The following is an 18,453-nucleotide window of genomic DNA, read 5'->3' on the forward strand; positions in this document are numbered from 1 at the left end:
GATGCTCTGGTAAATTCGATTCAGAAGTCAAGCAAGTGAAGTGCTTGTAGAGAAGACTTTCAGTAATTTCAGGGATAGTCACATAAGGTGGAACCAAAAAAGAAGCAGATTTCCCGGCATCAGGAACGTATTCAACTTTGAATCAGGCAGCCAGGAAAGCTGAGACCAGGAGTGGTTTCTAGCCACGGGTGTTGCCAAAACTAAATTCAGATTGGTAGTGGGGGTGTAATGTGGGGGTGGGGTGGGGGGGCAGATCCAGCAGACGAGCTCTGACCAAAGAAAATACAGAAACTTGGTAAAATGAAATCGAGGACTTGAAAGAGACTAGCGTCCCAGCACCCGGTGGCTGGTGACTTCTAACACTCTGTCTTTCAACAGGGCAGTTACTGGGATAGCGGTGTCTTGCAACGGGTCCTCTGTCTTTACCACCTCACAAGGTATGTTCCTGCCTGAAAACGGCTTACTGGAACCGTGCAGTATCCAGGTTTCTTAGCTCTCGGTCAAGGATTTGCGCTGGAATGTGCTGCCTCCACGTAAAGTGAATTTTGAGCAGTTCGTGGCATTTAACATAACATGTCTTTGCAGTTTGCCAAGACAATCGTGAAAATGCCTTTCTGTTTCTGGAAATTTAAGGGACAGGGCAGAAGGAGCTTATTTCCCATCTTCTTGCTCAGCGGGGGCTTTTGCCGTTGCCGCAGGACCCTTGCACATTCGCCACGGCTCCGCCTGAGCCAGGAACAGGCCTGACAGTGGAGGGTCGGTCCAGCGCAGGATGCCCCAGGGCATGGTGTGCTGGAGCGCCTGCCAGTGTGCGTTCGTTCGCTGTTAAGGTTTTCCCTTTTTGTCAGTTGGTGCGTACTTCAGGGTGTGTGTTATAGAATTGCCCTGGAAATCTTACTCATCTGTTGTTAATGTCCTTACACATCATCACATTCTTGGCCATCCTGCTTCTGTTTTTTAAGAAGCTTGTTCTGGCAGAGTTAGTAGCTGGCTGCCTGCAGGGCACTTGTTCCTTAGCCTTTCTTTATCATACGAAATTATGTTTTTCATTGATTAAGCTTGGCAGTGGCGCTCTGCAGCTGAACGCTTCCAGAGCAATCAGTCACCACACTCAGGTTCTGTAATGGCTTATGACCTGTAGCACGTCATCCCTCTCTCTCTCAAGTGCAATCCCAGGATGCGTAAAGCAGAATGTTCCCCAAAGCGTAGGTGATGATTCTGCTGTGGGCCAGAGGAAGCGACCGTGCAGGACACGACTGGGCCCCGTTGGGGTCACACAGCGATGCCGTCTGCGTTTCCCCAGGATCCTGCCCGCACAGGGTGCCAGCCTCGTAACACGAGACCGCAGGCCTCTGGAAAGCAGGTCTCCGTCAAGCTTCATCTTTAAGCAGAGCCTGCGTTCTTAGCTGGATTTGCCTGCTGTGCTCCATCCAGTCCTTCAGTCTGTTGTACTTGGATGACCTTGTAAACCACGAGTCTGGGGAGCGTCCAGGCCGGAAAGCCCTGAGGCTCATTAAGCCTGATTATCACTTCTTTGTACATTTACCAAATAAAGGGGAAAGCGGGTCCTTTTTTTTTTTTTTTTTAAGTCAAGAGTTTTTTTTTCTTCTGTTAATGACTCGTATTATTGATTTATACATATCCTGATGGTCACCCCGAAGGGACCCGTGTTGCTCACACCCGGGGTGTACACCTCGCTGCCTGGGCACCTGCGTGCCCCTCAGCTGGGAGCCTGGCTCTTCGGCAGCCTTTGTCGGGGTCACCTCTGGCACGGGGAGGGAGTCTGTTTGGGAGAACAGCATCGTTACCCGTGGGGCTACACGCAGCCCGGCGGGCTTCGGTTCCCTGAGGCTGCCCCAGGGTAATAAGCTGCTGCTGACCTTGAGGCGAATGCTCCGAACTGCGGGATCAAAGGCAGGTGGGTCGGGAGAGTCTCAGGAAGGCCCCACAGGGCCAAGTTCAGGGAATGCTGTGTTCACCCTTTGGACTTTGCTTCCAAGCTGACGCTGGAAATGTTTTCCACTTAATGAAGTCTCAGGACTTGGTATGTCGGTGTTGAGAAAATTAGGTCAAAGCGTTAGATTTGGGGATCCCCGGGTGGCTCAGCAGTTGAGCGCCTGCCTTCAGCCCCGGGGCCTGATCCTGGAGTCCCGGGATCAAGTCCCACATCAGGCTCCCACATGGAGCCTGCTTCTCCCTCTGCCTGTGTCTCTGCCTCTCTCTCTCTTTCTCTCTGCGTCTCTCAGGTATAAATAAATAAAATATTAAAAAAAAAAAAAAAAGAACGTTATTTACTATACAGAAGAAATTGTTTAAGGCTCACTCTGACCTTTTAGCTGTCATGTTGTGTGTTTACAAGTTAGGCAATGTGTTACTTGCTTCAAATAGGGGATGTTTGGAGCTCAGTGTCATTTTTGCAAGTCTCGATTTCCAAGAGATTATTCTGCTACACTTTTTAAAGCTTCTGTTAGGAGAGGAAACTTTAATCCCTACTTTATTATTCTTTAGGAAATCTGGTTCCTCCAGAAATGCTAATTCTCTACAGGGGCATCACACCATAATTAGGCCATCTGTTAAAAAACAAAACAAAACATATATTGCTATAATTTTTGTGGTCTTTATAAAATTGCTACCTCTCGAACTCTTAGCTTCTGTCCGTGATGAGGCCCGCTCCACGTTCAGTCCTGCTGAAATGTGAGCAGGGTGCTGGTCCTGCCCTGGGGATGCAACAGCGTCCTTGTCATGGGCCGACAGGTCCCCAGAGGGGGCCCCACCTGCCACCCCCACTGCCTGCTGGTCTCTGGCTGGCGTTTGACCTCTGGAAGGGTCAGGAAATCTTTCTCATACGTTTCCTTTCTCATTGTTAAATCAGATTCCACCTTGAAGATGTTCTCTAAGGAATCCAAAATGCTACAAAGAAGCATATCATTTTCAAATATGGTGAGTTCACTTTAATTTTAAACCAGTGGTATGATGGAAGTTCATGCGGCAGTTTGTGTTATACGCACCTATACTGGCGTTTCGTTTCTCCCCAAGCAATTGGGTTTATTCCCATGGGGTGTCTACAGAATGCCTCAGTGAGATTACTTCTCAATTCAATTAAAAATTTTTCAGGGTGCCTTTTTCTCATGATACCGTGATTTGGTTTGTAGTCTGGAAAACTAGAAGTGCCATAGTAAATCCTTCCTTTTCTGGAACTGGTAAACTAAACATGTCTATGTCTTTTAAATAATGTATGCATTTCTGAGTTGGCAGGACACCAAATACTTGAAAACCAATTCTTCTGAAAAAAAAAAAAAAGAAAAATGCATCTTATGGTTAATGTAAACCACCCAAAAGGTTTTGAAGTTCCCTACAGATTTTTGGAAGTTCTCCCTACCTGTGCAAGTCTGTAGTCCAGAGACTTCTTAAGGATAATACGCAGCCCACCCTCCCCTCACGATTTACCCAGGCTAGGAGCTCCTCCAGCCCAGCGCCCTGAGGGCCACGAGGGCCCCTAAAAATCCTCAGGCTAGATCCACATGCACTGGACACGCTTTGACTTTCTTTCTTACGTTTGGGAGGAAACTAAGCATCTGGAATTAGCCAATGGAAAAAAAAAGTCCCAAACGTGAGGAGGACAGAAGTAAATAGAATTTGAGCATGAATTTTGGGGGCAGCTTACCAGTTAGTTTTACCGTGTTAGGGATTTACTAATTATTGTAAATAATTAATGCTGAACCATTTACATTTCAGGCTTTATCATCTTGTTTACTTTTGCCAGGAGATGCCACTGTCATAAGTTCTTCATGGGATAATAACGTGTATGTATCTGGGCTCCCGGTGTAATTCCTCACTCGGCCTAGCGATCTCTGGGGACGAAAAGCAGGAAGGACAGGTCTTCTGCTGGTAGCACATGTCTTCTACTGTGTTGTTTCCAAAAAGGAACAAATATTAGCTAAAAATAGTACTGGTGGCTTTCACTATGATTATTGAACCTAATAATTTCTCCAGCAGGACTCTCTCGCTCTGTGGTTTAAACTGAGGTAAAAACACAAATGAGCCAGACCTGGAGACTTCTAGTTTTAAGTTCAGATATTGAGTATTTTGGTTTAGTAAGATGAGAACAAGTAATTTGTAATTCTAGGGAGTCTCAGTAAGATTAGAATTAAACAACATAATATGTGTTTAAGAGTCTCAGAATGAAGCTGGAATGCTTTTTTTTTTTTTGGAATGCTTTTTAATAGTTCTCATTATCTTTTATGTCAGCTATTTTTATTCTATAGCATTTGCAAGACGCCAGGACACGTTAATGGGACACGATGATGCCGTTAGTAAGATCTGTTGGCATGACAACCGACTGTACTCTGCATCGTGGGACTCCACAGTGAAGGTCTGTATATATTTTCTAACTGAAAATGTTTGGGTAAGGGACGCCTGGGTGGCCCATTGGTTGAGCGTCTGCCTTTGGCTCAGGTCGTGATCCCAGGGTACCGGGATCGAATCCCACATCAGGTTCCCTGTGAGGAGCCTGCCTCTCCCTCCGCCTATGTCTCTGCCTCTCTCTGTGTGTCTCTCGTGAATAAATAAATAGAATATTTTTTCAAATGTTTGGTTAATACAAGTATTATAAACCATTCTACTACCCGTTGTTAATGTGCTCAGTCACTTCACTATTTTTCACAAAGTGTGTAAGTGACATAGAAAGATGCTGAATGTTATTACCTGTGTTTTTTTAACCTGCGTACTTTTCAACGGGAAGTCTTCATGATTTTTTTGTGCCATGTGCGCTCAACCGGGGGGTTGGAACGATGTGGAATTCACAAGACAGAGTTAACAGAGAAATACAGTTGACTGTTGAACACCACAGGTTTGAACTACAGAGGTCCCCTTATAAGTGGATAAGTGGATTTTTGTCGATGAATCTGTACAGTACTGTAAATTCACTTTATGATTTGCCTAACATTTGCTCTAGCTTTATTGTAAGACTACAGTCAGTGATACGTGCCGCACGAACTGTGTTAGCTGTTTATGTTACTGGTAAGACTTCCAGTCAGCAGTAGGCTATTAGCAGTTAAGCTTTGTGGGAGTCAGAGTTAGAAGTAGATTTCGCCTGCATGCGGTGGGGTGTTGCCCCCCACCCCCAACCACCCCAGCATTGTTCAAGGGCCAGCTGTAGACAGTAGCAGCCCATCTGATCTCACACAGTTAGGACTAACAGTTAACCAGTTAATTAGAAAATGTCAGGTTAAAGTGGGGAATCCTGGAAAGAGGACACATTTTATTTCAAGTTAGCACAGGCGGACACACATTCATTCACCATTCTGTTGATGCGGGGCCATCCTCAGCCCCTTCTTTGGAACCCTCCACAACTATCTGGCAAACACCCCACCAGTATTCATCATATTCAGTTTCCAGTTTGCATTTATGTAAAAAGAAAGCAAGAACCGAAAACTGTTAGAATTCCTTCAAGGGTTTTTCAGGATTTCCCCCCATTCTTATAATTCCCTTGCCTACACCAAATTCTGTTAATTTTTTTGGGGGTGACTTGCCTTTTTGGGTCTTCTCAAAACACGAACAGACACACTACAACGTGCTTGCACTCAGGTTTCCTTAGTCCGCATAAAAATCACAGCCACAAGTGCAAAGGGTAGAAACAGACACAGGCACGAGCAGTCGGGAGTGCCTGTGGCCGGAATAAAAGCCTGAGCACTGCAGGAGAGGAACCAGAAACATTTCTCATGTAAAGAGAAAAACAGCATTATTTTCTTGGCAAGTACATTAACTGGAAGTTGGTCAGTCAAGCATTTTTCTCGAATGTGTTAGAAATGCTTTTCGTGCTCAACAAATACCTTCTGCAATATATTCCACCTTAGGTGTGGTCTGGTGTTCCTGCAGAAATGACATGCACCAGGAGACAGCGGTTTGACATGCTGGCCGAGCTGGAACACGACGTCAGTGTGAGTGCCAGCAACAGGGCTGCTCCCCGCTGAGCCTGAGGCCAGAGGATGGGGCAGGGGTTGGTTTTAGCTGTGTGTCCATTTTTCTCTCTCATTTTATTATGCTTATTGGAAGAGAGCATGGACTCTTTGGGTTTGCAAGTCTGCTTTGTCTTTTTTTTCCTCCAATTTGCTGGTTCCCAACAACTAGCTATGGTCCCATCAGATTTCCAAGACATTGAATATTTGGACACCCTCAAACTATTTGGGGCAACACAGTGTGCCTCCTCGGCTTTCGTGTTTTCTGACACAGAAGGTGGAAGGGGCCGTCTGTTCTAGCATGACGCCCTCCGACAGGCGAAGACACAGACCTGATGTTGGGGTGGCCCAGGGAAGTGCACCCGAGCCGGGGCAGGACTGAAGCTAGCGCTTTGTCACTTGTCCCGTCCCCTCCAGTCCCCCTGGGTCCCACTGCTGCATCTCCCACTAGAGCTGACAATACTGCCTTTGCTCTGAGGTGGTGAATTGATGCCTGATTTTCATGGTCGACAGTTGACCTGAGGTTGAGAAATATTTACATAGTATGTAACTCCGGGTGGACCTGGAAACATAACCCTGAGAGACCCCGGCTTCTCCCAAATCCCTCAGGTAACCATGGGCCAGCTGTGCTTCAGACCGTTTGGCACCGTGTACGATGTGTAACTCATGGAGGTATCATTCTGAAACTGTCAATTTTAGGGTATTTTGAGACAGCAAATCGGGCACCCGGGTGGCTCAGTCGGCTAACCATCTGACTCTTGGTGTCGGGCTCAGGTCGTGATCTTGTGAATCACGGGATCGAGCCCAGAGTTGGGCTCCACACTCAGTGGGGAGTCTGCTTGAAAATTGTCTCCCTCTGCCACTCCTCCCACTCACTCTCGCATGTGCTCTCTCTCAAAATAAATCATAAATCTTAAAAAAAAAAAAAAAAAGCATTCCATTTACCCTACCAGTATTTCATTTTATTCACTAGCATATGAAGAATTTAATCTTTAAATAATTCACTAAGCAATGGTGAAGGCCATCTGCATGAGCCACGTCAGCACACCGTACGGCGGAGCAGAACCTTGCTCGGCCAGCCAGGGGAACAGCTCATGACCGTAACTCTAAGCGGACTACTCTGTTTTCTTCCTTAGGTAGATACAATTAGTTTAAACGCTGCGAGTACACTGTTGGTTTCAGGCACCAAAGAAGGCACAGTGAATATTTGGGACCTCACCACGGCCACCATGTTGCACCAGATCCCGTGTCACTCGGGGACCGTGTGTGATACTGCGTTTAGCCCAGGTAGTATTATCCTTTGTAATACAGATGATAACTGGGGGAATCGGAATGATTTTAAATAAGAAGAACGTAAAGAGAAAAGCAGTGCTGATCAAAGTGTTGCCTGGATGTGAGGCTGCGTCCCGGCCCCATAGCGTATACTCGGGCCATCGGCACCTACAGGAAAGCTGTAGCGGAAGTGGTTCTTAGTTCGTCAGCTCCCCAGAGAAACTAATGTATAAAATGCAAATGCACTCACACCCAAGGGTCAGCAGCCCGGTGTCTTAGAAGCATTTCAAGGAGAGGAGAATCATCCGGCAATCATACAGGTAGCTCAAGGAGAAGCAAAGTGAACATTATGCCAGAGGTAACATGTCAGAATCCTTTACAACACACTTCTGAAGCCGTGTCTCCTCGTGTTGCAGACAGTCGCCACGTCCTCAGCACAGGGGAAGACGGCTGTCTGAACGTCATAGATGTGCAGACAGGAATGCTCATCTCCTCTATGACTTCAGACGAGCCCCAGAGGTAATATATTTTGTGAGTTACTAGTGTGTGAAAACATTTACAGACAAGTTCGTGATCATGTCATTTGGGTTTGCTCTGGCCAGGGTAAGAGAGAGCCCCTCCGTCATGACGAATGATCAGACGATGATCTCTGCACCTTTCTTGCAGATGCTTTATCTGGGATGGAAATTCTGTTTTATCTGGAAGTCAGTCTGGTGAACTGCTTGTTTGGGACCTCCTCGGAGGAAAAATCAGTGAGAGAATCCAGGGCCACACAGGTGAGCAGTTACGCAGTTGACTTGACCTTTCTTCCTAAAATGCTGAACTCAGACCTACTTTTCCCATCAGGAAACATACTCTTCCCAGGCAGAGAACACACCGTTCCTCCCCGTGCCGTAGCTGTTCCCCTCCAGCACCTTGGTTGGCCAGGCCAGCTGCATCTCTTGGGTCCTTGGGGACTGAGATTTAGGTTAACAGACATTTGACTCCAAAAAGGAAGTTTGTACATTAAGTTCCACGTGGAGAACTCAAAACCATAGTATAAGCTGTAATCCTGGTTTTAAAAATATATGCACATGGTTTTTAAAGAAACCCGAAACAACACAAAAATAATAATGTGAACAATCTTCCTCCTGCCACTGACTCCCGCACCCCCACCCCCAGTCTCCTCCTCGAAGGTCGGGTTCCAGTTTGTATCCTGGGAGGTGTGCCCTCATTATTGAGAGGGCACATTGTAGGCATATTGATTATTCTGTTCTTTTGGTTTTTTTCCACTCTATTTGCTTACACTTGCATGGTTACCTCTTGACCTTCTGGAAGATTTATGGTTTTTTATTCTTCTACTATCTCTGGTTATAAGCCTCTATTTACCTTTCACTGTGACCAGTAACCGCCACCTTCATTCCTTTCCCTCTATCATCCAGTTATGTGGTTATTTCTTAACATTTATATTAAGTGATCTGTTTAGGTCATTCTCAACGTACTGGCTTTAAACATTGGACTCCTTCCAGTAGAAATGGAATGAGCAAATTTACACCGGTTCCCTACCTTCTCCTCTCACCCATGCTGACTACGGCTAGGAATATCTATTTGCAACCCATTATTTTAGCTTTACATTTAAGTGTCTCCTTATTCCCCATAAGTTCCTGTGCCAAGCAGTTATTTTTAATTTATACACCAATTACAAGATGAGAAGACAACATAGTACTTAGAGTATATCTTGGGGGGCCCCGGTCAACTTACTACCTAACCACAAGGTCTCTTTCTTTTAGGTGCTGTGACATGCATATGGATGAACGAACAGTGTAGCAGCATCATCACGGGAGGGGAAGACAGACAAATTATGTTCTGGAAATTGCAGTATTAAGTGCCTTTTCCTCTCTTGAATGTTAAGTCGAACTCTATTTATTTTTAAACCAAACTTTCAAATGAACTGGTGAATGTGCAATGATAGTAATTAGAAGTTTTACCACATGAGACATTTGTGGTTTTAAACTTCCTAAATCATGGCGACTTCACTGAAGGCCACTAGTTGCCAGCCTCCCAAGGCAAGGATATGGCAGTGTTAGGGAGAAAACATTACATGTGTGAGGCCAATAACCATCCCAGGATGCTGATGGGCAGAAGGCAGGTTTGGGTGGCTAAGTAGCCGGGAGATACTAAATAAACTGAGATGAGAAAACTTTCAGAAAACACAATTTTGAATTTTCCAAGAAAACTTGCAGTATTCTCTCCTACTTCTGAGTCGCTCTGTCTTCCTGACCCATAGAATTGCTGCCCATTGGGGTTTTGGATACCTGTGTTTTTCATGAAAGGTTACTTTGTATAACCTACTGACCTCAGATTCTAAGAACCTGGGGAAAGATCAGCAATTCTTGTAACAGTATATTTACTGTGTATAGAACGGTTTATTTCATTATAGCTATTAAATGCTCACCTTTTCTACATTAAAAATATTTTTCTGTAATGAAAGCTGTTTTCATTTTCTTATTTAAATATTTCATTGCCAAGACTAGTACCTTTAGAGAACTGCAAGTATAGATCCTTGAAAACTGTACTGAGTGATGTGTCACTCACTTCTACATTTCTGGAACTATACACAGACCCAAATCCAGTTAACAAGGTAAACCAGGCAGCATTGTTCAGCTCGCTTTTCTAAATTTCAACAAGGGTAAGCTCTAAAACAACTCTACTGACTTCCCTTTCTACTATGACAATGTTTTTAAAGACAATAGAGGTTTTATTTTGTAGGCTGTATGACATGGGGGAAAACTTGAGTCAGGGTACCAGTTTTCAAAGTTGGTTTTAAGTATCATTAAACATGACTTGGTGTCAGTTGTTGCAGGGAGCAGCACCAGCGGCCTCCGTGAGTTCTACTGCACAGCCTGAAGTGTGCAGGCCGCAGTGTACCGGTCGCAGGTAGAAACACTCTTCATGACACCCCCGCCCTCTCAGCACAGAGGGCTTTCCTCAGGGATTCTGGGTGTCAGCTGCTCTGGGAGACCACTCCCACGGGCCCAAGGTGGGAACCTCACATGCCTGTTTTCTAAGTCCTGTGCAAGTTTGGTGAAAGGCACGGAAAGTTTCCAAGTGACACAATAACAGACTAAAAGTCAACTTTATTTATATGTATTTAATTAAAATGGAATAGACATAAACCAAAAAGAAAAAAAATCAGGATAAAGTGTCATTGCCATTTTGTTTGTAGGGAGGGGTCAGGAAATGGAACAGATTACCTGGGAAACATCGTAAGACGATCTCAAAGAGGGGAGGTTACAGAATTTAAGAGTAAATGACAAAATTAGGTATTATCCCACTTAACCTACAAGTGAATAAAGGAAGTCAAAATAGTTATCCTATTTGGTACAAGAATTTTTACATTTAATACATAGTGATTCATTTCTCAGAAACTAATACCGATAACTTTTAGAAGAAAGAAATTTCCATTACACAATGACTAGAAAAATCTCAAATGCAACTAAGCAGTTATGCTATATATATAGCTCAGTATGTATCATTACATTGTTCTGGGCTAGTGTACATTTCAGTTTAACATAGAACTGCATTTTGGGTTTTAGAAAGGCAGCAATAGTTCTATTTTGGCTTTTATTCTAGATGTTTAACACAGTTAAGGCGACAGTTCAAGCATATTAAGTGAAGGTAGTTACAATTTAATGATGACCAACACAATCTCTTACAACCTACATACACTGTATAATGCTTACATGTATAATGCTTACATGGAATGAAACCAATGTCCTCGGTGTTTTACACGCGCGCGCACACGCACACCCACAGAACTAAAAAAGCATCAAAAGCAGTCATTCTACATGTACTATGGCAACACATTAAAAACGCAATTATACCATAGAACTAAAGTAATATGAACAGCACTACTTGATATGTAAGATAAAGGTGATTGGTTCTAACACAGAGCCAAGACTGTATCAGTCACTCTAATCATAATGGCTTATAAAAGCATCAGGTTTCCAGTAGAGAAACTACTCTAGGAAAATCAGTAAATCTGTCCAAAGTTTCACATCTGTAAAACCAGGATAAGGCTACAACAATCTTGAAGTGTGAACAAGATATCCAATCAAAACAGTGAGATTCCCAGCCATAATGTAAGATAGAAAGGTCGTCGTCATGCCGCATATGCGCTCTGGCTCCTGGAAAGCTTCATGTGCATAATATAAAGTTAAGTTGCCCAAGAAGTAAACTGGAGAAGTTCGGTGAAGTTTCCATTGTGCCATGACTTTTAAACCTCAGGAATGGTGTGATCCATCAGGCTCTTCATAATGCTTGGTGCCATCCTACAAGAGAGTCACTTTATGAAAGTGAGGTTTGGGTTTCTTTTTTCAGAAAGGCTATGCTAATCCAGGAAAACTCCCATTCAAACTTAGCACTCATGAGCATCAAGTGGGATTGTGAATAGAGGGAAAGTCTCTTTAATGAGTTCAGATCTAGAAGTCTCGGGGAATCTAGTTGTTTGCCATCTAGTGTGAATGACTCCTGAACCTTGGCTAGAAAAGTTAGATAAGACACAAATAAGTCTTTGTATATTCAAGCTCATGACGAAAAACAAGGAAAATGACAACACTGTTATGAACTGGGAGGGGGGAACCTAGCACTGTTTAAGAGAACTTGAAAACAATGAGTCCTGACTATAACAACACTTCCCTTTTTTTTTCTACCAAGGAACTGAAAAATTTATTAAGGTATTATGTTTTATTTCCACAGGCAAGACAGATTCTGAAAGAAGGACCTAGGTTGGCTTGGCAAAAGCAGCTCTGATAGAAGCCAGGATTTTAAAAGTTCTAGGGGAGGTAGCAACGCTTGCTGCCTCTCCCTCCTTTCCCCTTACTCAGCTGCCTAATCCTCATTTCTGAGGACCACACTCCACACTCCTACACGCCTCTACCTGTCTCCTCAAATGCTCTCAGAACAAAAACCATTACTCCTAACATCCCATAGGCAGGAATTCTCCATCATGAGCCACCACAGTAGATTTCTATTGAGCAGAGAAGCTGTAGGCAGAGTGCAACCACAGTCCATTTTACCGAAAGCTGAGATGAAAGCCTGCCCACTTGTGCTCATCTTACCTGTTTTCTACTAGAAAATGTCAAAACTTCCGAAGTGTGTGGTGAACTTTATGCAGTACTTGGGAAGTTGTGAGGGATCATCCTTACCTACCAATTTCTATGATTTTTCTAGATATAAATACCATGTCATGCCTAAAGTAAAAGAACCAAAGACTTGGCACTTAATATAAGCACTGTACTTTCTTGTAACTCACAGGACCAGAAGCATCAAATTGAAGTACCGTCTACTTACCGTTTAATAATATGTTCAAAGATAAAAGCAGGCATGATTGTAATAGTAACTACAGTCTCAGATGTTGACAGTATGTCTGCAATTTGAGAGTCCTGTTGAAAATACATAATGAAAATTAATACTAAGGCTTTATTTCATAAATATGAAACTATGTTATTCTTGGTAAAAATATGTATGTCCTCTTTTATGTTTTGCTAAGATCTCTAAAATCTGACTCTTATTTATAATTTTTTCCAGTTTCCCTTACCAAGTTTAATTCTATAGTATCACAATTGTATAGATGGTAACAAAATTACTAAGTAAGCTGAGTAAATATTTTAGCTAAAAAATCATCTTTTCATTACTTAAGAGGAAATAATTTTCCTTACATACACTATCCTATCCCCCCAGTTAATAGTGCATCCTTAACCAAGTTTATGAAATGAATAGATCTTAATGAAAACATTTACACCTTAAAATAGCCACACATAGGAATCCGTAGAGGGAAACAAAGGTACTAATATAAACAGAAACTATTACTCATTTCCTACTATTCCTGGGTTGAAAAAGCTCAGCAATCATCCTTTCAGAAGGTCATCAAAATCTCCAATGCCCACATCTCCACAGAATTCTAGTTCAAGGGACTGCTGAGATCAAAGAGTCAAGCCCTCTGCTCTAGGAATGTTAATTCCAAATTACCCAGGCAATTTCCTTTGGCCTGAGAGCACAGCCCAAGCCCCCACGTGCCACATCACCCATCTCCCCCCATGGAGTTTCTATTTATTTTGGAGGTCAACATGAAAACACAACCTCAACAGACAAATGGAAAAAGACATCTGCTAAAATAAAACTGCAGGGGTAAGACAAAAATTCTGTTCCTTACCTTCAGCCCAATGACATTCTGCCCATTGACTTCACAGATGTTATGTTCTGTGAGAAGACCATTTCTGGCTGCAGAACTATCTTTCACTATGGATGTTATCTTTCCATTTTTAAAGATAAAGCCAACATGTCCAGTACTATCCTTATGCATGGTAACTGTCCGTTCAAAGGGCCTATATACATAATGAGTAAAATTAAAAATTTCATTCTGCCTATTGGTCCAACTTATTCTTTGAAATCTTGCTTACTAAATACCTACCATGTGTGAGAAACTGTAAACAAGGTTAGATAAAACCTAAGTTTAAATGAGAAGAATAAAAATCCAAAAGCTAACTGTTAACAATGTGAGATAGGTCCACCCTAAACACGTGTTAGTAAGAGGCAAGAAAATAAACAGAGGCCCTTACTTCATGGGCTGTTTAGGTTATTAACTGACTGCTAAATAAAATATTCTATCTTGAGAACTAGAACATCATAACCACCTCAAAAGGCCAGATTTGGTTTCATGAACTCCTCCTATACCACTTGAGAGTTCTGCAGGGCCCCTGGCACTTATCCATCCTATGCTGGATATCTAAGCAAACTAGAAAGCATGGCCAGAGATGCCATACTGCTTACCTTTCCAACATTCATTTTCTATGATCTATAGAAACAGGAAAGTAACTTCTTAGAAGATGATTTTCATAAACTTTGAAATAAGATGCACACAAAACCAGAATGCTTTATTAAAAAGAAAACTATGTAAGAAGAATCTGCAATACAACTGCCAATTGCCAGAGTATAAGGCTAATCAATAACATGAAATCTTCTGAAACACAATATAATACCCACAGAATCTTCAGAAGCCCAAGAAAATGGAAAACTAGTCTTGAATTTCCATCTGAACTGTCTAGTCAACTTACCTGTCACGAACAGTCATAGTAATCTTCTCTCCAAAAGCCTGTTTGAGCACCTTGTGAGCTTTATCAGAGCTCCAGCCTGCACAGTTTTCCCCATTGATCTGGAGTACTTGGTCCCCAAATCTCAGACCCACCAATGAAGCTGGAGAATTTGCCTGGACCAGCTGAACAAATATACCCTAGAAAATAATAAAATAACAGTCATTTACCACTGTTAGAATATGGTTTAAAAACACTGGAAAATTAGGAATCAACTGTTCATATTAGAAATCTGCCCTAGTTAAAAAAAAAAAAAAAAAAACTACATAAATAAAACTGAAAATTTATTAAGACCCCAAGAAATAAGGCAAAAATGTGAGATCTCACTAGTAATTTCTACCTCGAATCATGACCCACCACCACCCACCTGACCAACTTCAATCATCCTTTGTCTTGGAATAAAAAGTCTAAAGAAAATAAAGTAGGGGGGACACCTGGGTGGCTCAGTGGTTGAGTGTCTGCCTTTGGCCAAGGGCATGAATTCTAGAGTCCCAGGATCTAGTCCCACATTAGGCTCCCTGCATGGAGCCTGCTTCTCCCTCTGCCTGTGTCTCTGCCTCTCTCTGTGTCTGTCATGAATGAATAAAGTCTTTTAAAAAAAAAAAGAAAAGAAAAAGTAAGGTTTCCATAATATATCTAAGCTTCTATGAGTTTGGTAGAATACAAAATAGGACTGGCAACAGGGTCTTTGTTTAGGGAAAAGGAAGTCAACTGTTAGAAATTTTATGATTTCATTTACAGTTTAAAAAAATGATAGTTTAGTGTAAGGTCATAGCTCTCCTTACAGCTGAAGGACTCCTTAACCCATTTGCTAAATTAAAAATAAATAATATTAGAGTTTAAATAATAGCCAGAAAGGTGAGTATATTCAATACTACTCCCAATTCTTTTTATTTTTTAAGATTTATTTTTATTTATTTATGATAGACACAGAGAGAGAGAGAGAGAGAGAGAGGCAGTGACACAGGCAGAGGGAGAAGCAGGCTCCATGCCAGGAGCCCGATGCGGGACTCGATCCCGGACTCCAGGATCACGCCCTAGGCCAAAAGGCAGGCGCGAAACCGCTGAGCCACCCAGGGATCCACTCCAATTCTTTCGTACAAGGAATCCCCTACGAAATACAGAAAACTCAAGTTTAGTCGACAAAGAACTAAACCTACATGGTATTTATACTTCTATAAACTCCCAATCTTAGATATTGAAAAAAATATAAGTAAGTATAGAAGAGTAAAGTTGGTAAAAAATGAAAGCATCTACAAAGTTGGACCCTTTCTATCCTCCTAGGCTGGGTCAGATACAACCTCTGTGTCTTACAGTTTGCTTTAGAGCAGTACTGAAAATTAGGCAGGACCCTGTAAAATGCTCAGAGCAATGAGTACTGGCCAAATGGAGAAATCTACTGCAGGGATAACTGCAATGGAGATAGGGGCCTATGAAGAGTGTCCTGTCTTTTAGGACAGAGGAAGAAGCAGAGAAGAAATCCTGACAGAAGGGGCAGCATATGGGACGCCTGGGTGGCTCAGTGGTTGAGCATCTGCCTTCGGCTCAGGTTGTGACCCCAGTTCTGGGATCGAGTACCGATCCCTGCAAGGGATTGGGCTCCCTGCAAGGAGCCTGCTTATCCCTCTGTCTATGTCTGCCCCTCTCTCTGTGTCTCTCAGGAATAAACTCTTAAAAAGGGGGGGGGGGGGCAACATATACTATTTACTGAAAACGAAGGGAGAGCAGTGACATTAGGGCTTCCTGAAGAAGCATGCTGATGTGTCCTAAGTTATGCATGTGCAGAGCCATAGATGACCTCAGCTCTCTAGGCAGGCAGGCAAGTTCGGGCCTGCCTGCCAAGATCAGCCTCAGTCATTTACCACAGTGTGTGACACTCATTATCACTTCCTGTGTGAAAAGGTTGGACACACTGAGCTAATAAGACTTAAGACTAATAAGGAATCTAAGACATAATGCCTGAAACCACAAATCGGGGTAAAGACTCAGCATATCCTTAACAATCCTAAATGCCTCCTCAGAGAGTAACCCTGGGAAATTACAAAGGTAAAGGAATGGCTGCCCTAATTAGAAAATCACTTTTGCTCAAAAAATGACCTATTAAATTCAAAATGAAGGATGGAAATAACAAACGTGCAAACCCACTTCACAAGTTAAATAATCATTATTTAATTTAAAAATACATACTATAAAGGCTACCAATTCTCACTGGTCAGTCTTTTTAATTTTATTTATTCATGAGAGACACAGAGAGAGAGGCAGAGACATAGGTAGAGGGAGAAGCAGGCTCTCTGTGGGGAGCCCAATGCAGGACTTGATGCCAGGACTCCAGGATCATGCCCTGAGCCAAAGGCAGATAGATGCTCAACAACTGAGCCACCCAGGCGCCCCCCTCGTTCTCATTTTCTTAAACATCACATATAATGCCCTTTTTGAATGCCATTTTATTTATACAACCAAGTTATAATATATGAAGACCAGTGATCTTTATTACAGAAAGAAGATCAAAAACAAAATTCATTTAAAGTAATAAATTACCAACTCTGACTCTTCAAAATAAGGCATCTCCAAGTGGAAAAAATTAACAATTTTAAAATGATCTTCATTATAAATCAAATATTACAATTAATTAAAACATTTCCACTGTAAATTCTTCTAATACTGATCACTTAGTATCTCATAAGCTATTGGACAAACTGAAATAGAATTAAAAATACTTACATTATCTATTGATTTAAGCCTGAGTCCAATTTTTCCATCTTGATCCTTACACAAAATGACTTCACGAATCCCTTGCTTAATTTCTGCTCTACGAATTCCAACATCGTTACCAGTTACAGGAGCTACCATATAGTTCATACTGGAAGGTCTTGCTACCAACTGCTGATAAAAACACAATATGTCAATACGTAGAAACATTCTCCATGAAAAAAAAAAAACCTAAAATGATAATTGACTTGAATATACTCAGTTGTGGTTTCCCAAAAAGTGATATGCATTCTGTTTCCTTCAAATAAAGTTTGTTTTATGCAAAAATCACCCTAGTTTTTATTTACTAATTTTTTTTAAGATTTTATTTGAGAGAGACTGAATAGACTAAAAAGATAGTGAGGGAAGAGCTAATCAAAGTCTTCTTAGTTGGAATCTGTCAAAAAAAACCCTCTGACCTACTTAATAACTGTAATGCTTGGAGCAGTAATAATAGGGAAAGAGGAACCTCAACTACATAATCCCCATGGATGGCAAATTTTTTGTTCAGAATTCATGGTAATTATGATAGCATATTCTAAAGCTGACAGTCTAACAAGAGTAATGTACACAAATAATTAGGCTAGAAATCAGAACACGTAATGCCAGAAAATATTAGTTGCGAGATTACAAAGATTTAAAAGAAATGACTACAGCTACAAAAAACAAAGGAAAATCAGGAAATGGGATACAAACACGAAAACTTAAGCAAATGAATTATTTAGTTTAGCTGGCATATAGAAAAAGGGTTGAGAGAGCTTTGGAATGGGTTTTACTTTTGGAAAAATCTTTATTTTTTCCAGCAAGTATTTTAAAGTACTTGACTTACTAGGTGTTCTTACTTATTATGACCATGTTATCTCTGTCCCTTTACCCTGATGTAAGCAAGCAACCATTTCTGGCAAGGACTGTAATAACTTAGATCATCTTCCTGATTCTCCACAGAGTAAGCATAGAAATCTAGAATAGAGAGAAAGAGAAAGAGAAAGAAGAAAAAGAAAAAGAAAAAGAAAAAGAAAAAAAGAAAAAAGAAAAAAGAAAAGAAACCAAATGATGACACCACTCCCACAACTATGATCCCAATCCCTTACCATGGTTTACAAGACCACAGAGCACCTGGTCCTCCCTACCCCTCCAATGCCATCTGCTGCCATGTCCTGCCTTGCCTCCACTGCTCACCACACAACTCTTGTCTCTCAAGTCCACCTGGTTCATTTCTGCCTGAAAGCCTTCAGGTTCTGTCTATACTGTATAGAATGTTCTCCCACCTGATACTCACATGCCTTACTCCCTCATTTCAGTTCTCTGCTCATGGGTCAACCCCTCAGAGAGAACATATATGCTCA

At 42.0% G+C, this 18,453-nt stretch overlaps 2 protein-coding genes across 5 annotated transcripts in view; one reads left to right on the forward strand and one right to left on the reverse strand.

Moving 5' to 3' along the window:
* The window catches only part of NSMAF (neutral sphingomyelinase activation associated factor), a 57,575-nt gene extending 47,886 nt beyond the window's left edge, over positions 1-9,689 (forward strand). For 2 of the 3 annotated variants that reach the window (XM_041768857.1, XM_041768856.1), the window contains exons 23-31: positions 379-437; positions 2,873-2,940; positions 3,736-3,803; positions 4,249-4,372; positions 5,856-5,939; positions 7,094-7,244; positions 7,646-7,748; positions 7,896-8,005; positions 8,999-9,689. In XM_041768857.1, coding sequence (XP_041624791.1) covers positions 379-437; positions 2,873-2,940; positions 3,736-3,803; positions 4,249-4,372; positions 5,856-5,939; positions 7,094-7,244; positions 7,646-7,748; positions 7,896-8,005; positions 8,999-9,093 — 862 coding nt within the window. In that variant the 3' untranslated portion in view covers positions 9,094-9,689. Of the gene's footprint in view, positions 1-378; positions 438-2,872; positions 2,941-3,735; positions 3,804-4,248; positions 4,373-5,855; positions 5,940-6,566; positions 6,797-7,093; positions 7,245-7,645; positions 7,749-7,895; positions 8,006-8,998 lie in introns of those variants that run through there. The other variant, XM_041768858.1, reaches the window with a different exon arrangement.
* Positions 9,690-10,344: 655 nt separating this feature from the next.
* Positions 10,345-18,453, reverse strand: part of LOC121498749 (syndecan binding protein) — a 37,233-nt gene continuing 29,124 nt past the window's right edge. Inside the window, exons 5-9 of one of the 2 annotated variants that reach the window (XM_041768860.1) lie at positions 17,081-17,239; positions 14,324-14,499; positions 13,423-13,594; positions 12,561-12,652; positions 10,345-11,539 (exon numbers count right to left, since the gene is read on the reverse strand). In XM_041768860.1, coding sequence (XP_041624794.1) covers positions 11,485-11,539; positions 12,561-12,652; positions 13,423-13,594; positions 14,324-14,499; positions 17,081-17,239 — 654 coding nt within the window. In that variant the 3' untranslated portion in view covers positions 10,345-11,484. Of the gene's footprint in view, positions 11,540-12,560; positions 12,653-13,422; positions 13,595-14,323; positions 14,500-17,080; positions 17,243-18,453 lie in introns of both variants that reach the window. The other variant, XM_041768859.1, reaches the window with a different exon arrangement.

The sequence above is a fragment of the Vulpes lagopus genome, chromosome 9, assembly GCF_018345385.1.
Source record: "Vulpes lagopus strain Blue_001 chromosome 9, ASM1834538v1, whole genome shotgun sequence".
Classification (NCBI taxonomy): domain Eukaryota; kingdom Metazoa; phylum Chordata; class Mammalia; order Carnivora; family Canidae; genus Vulpes; species Vulpes lagopus.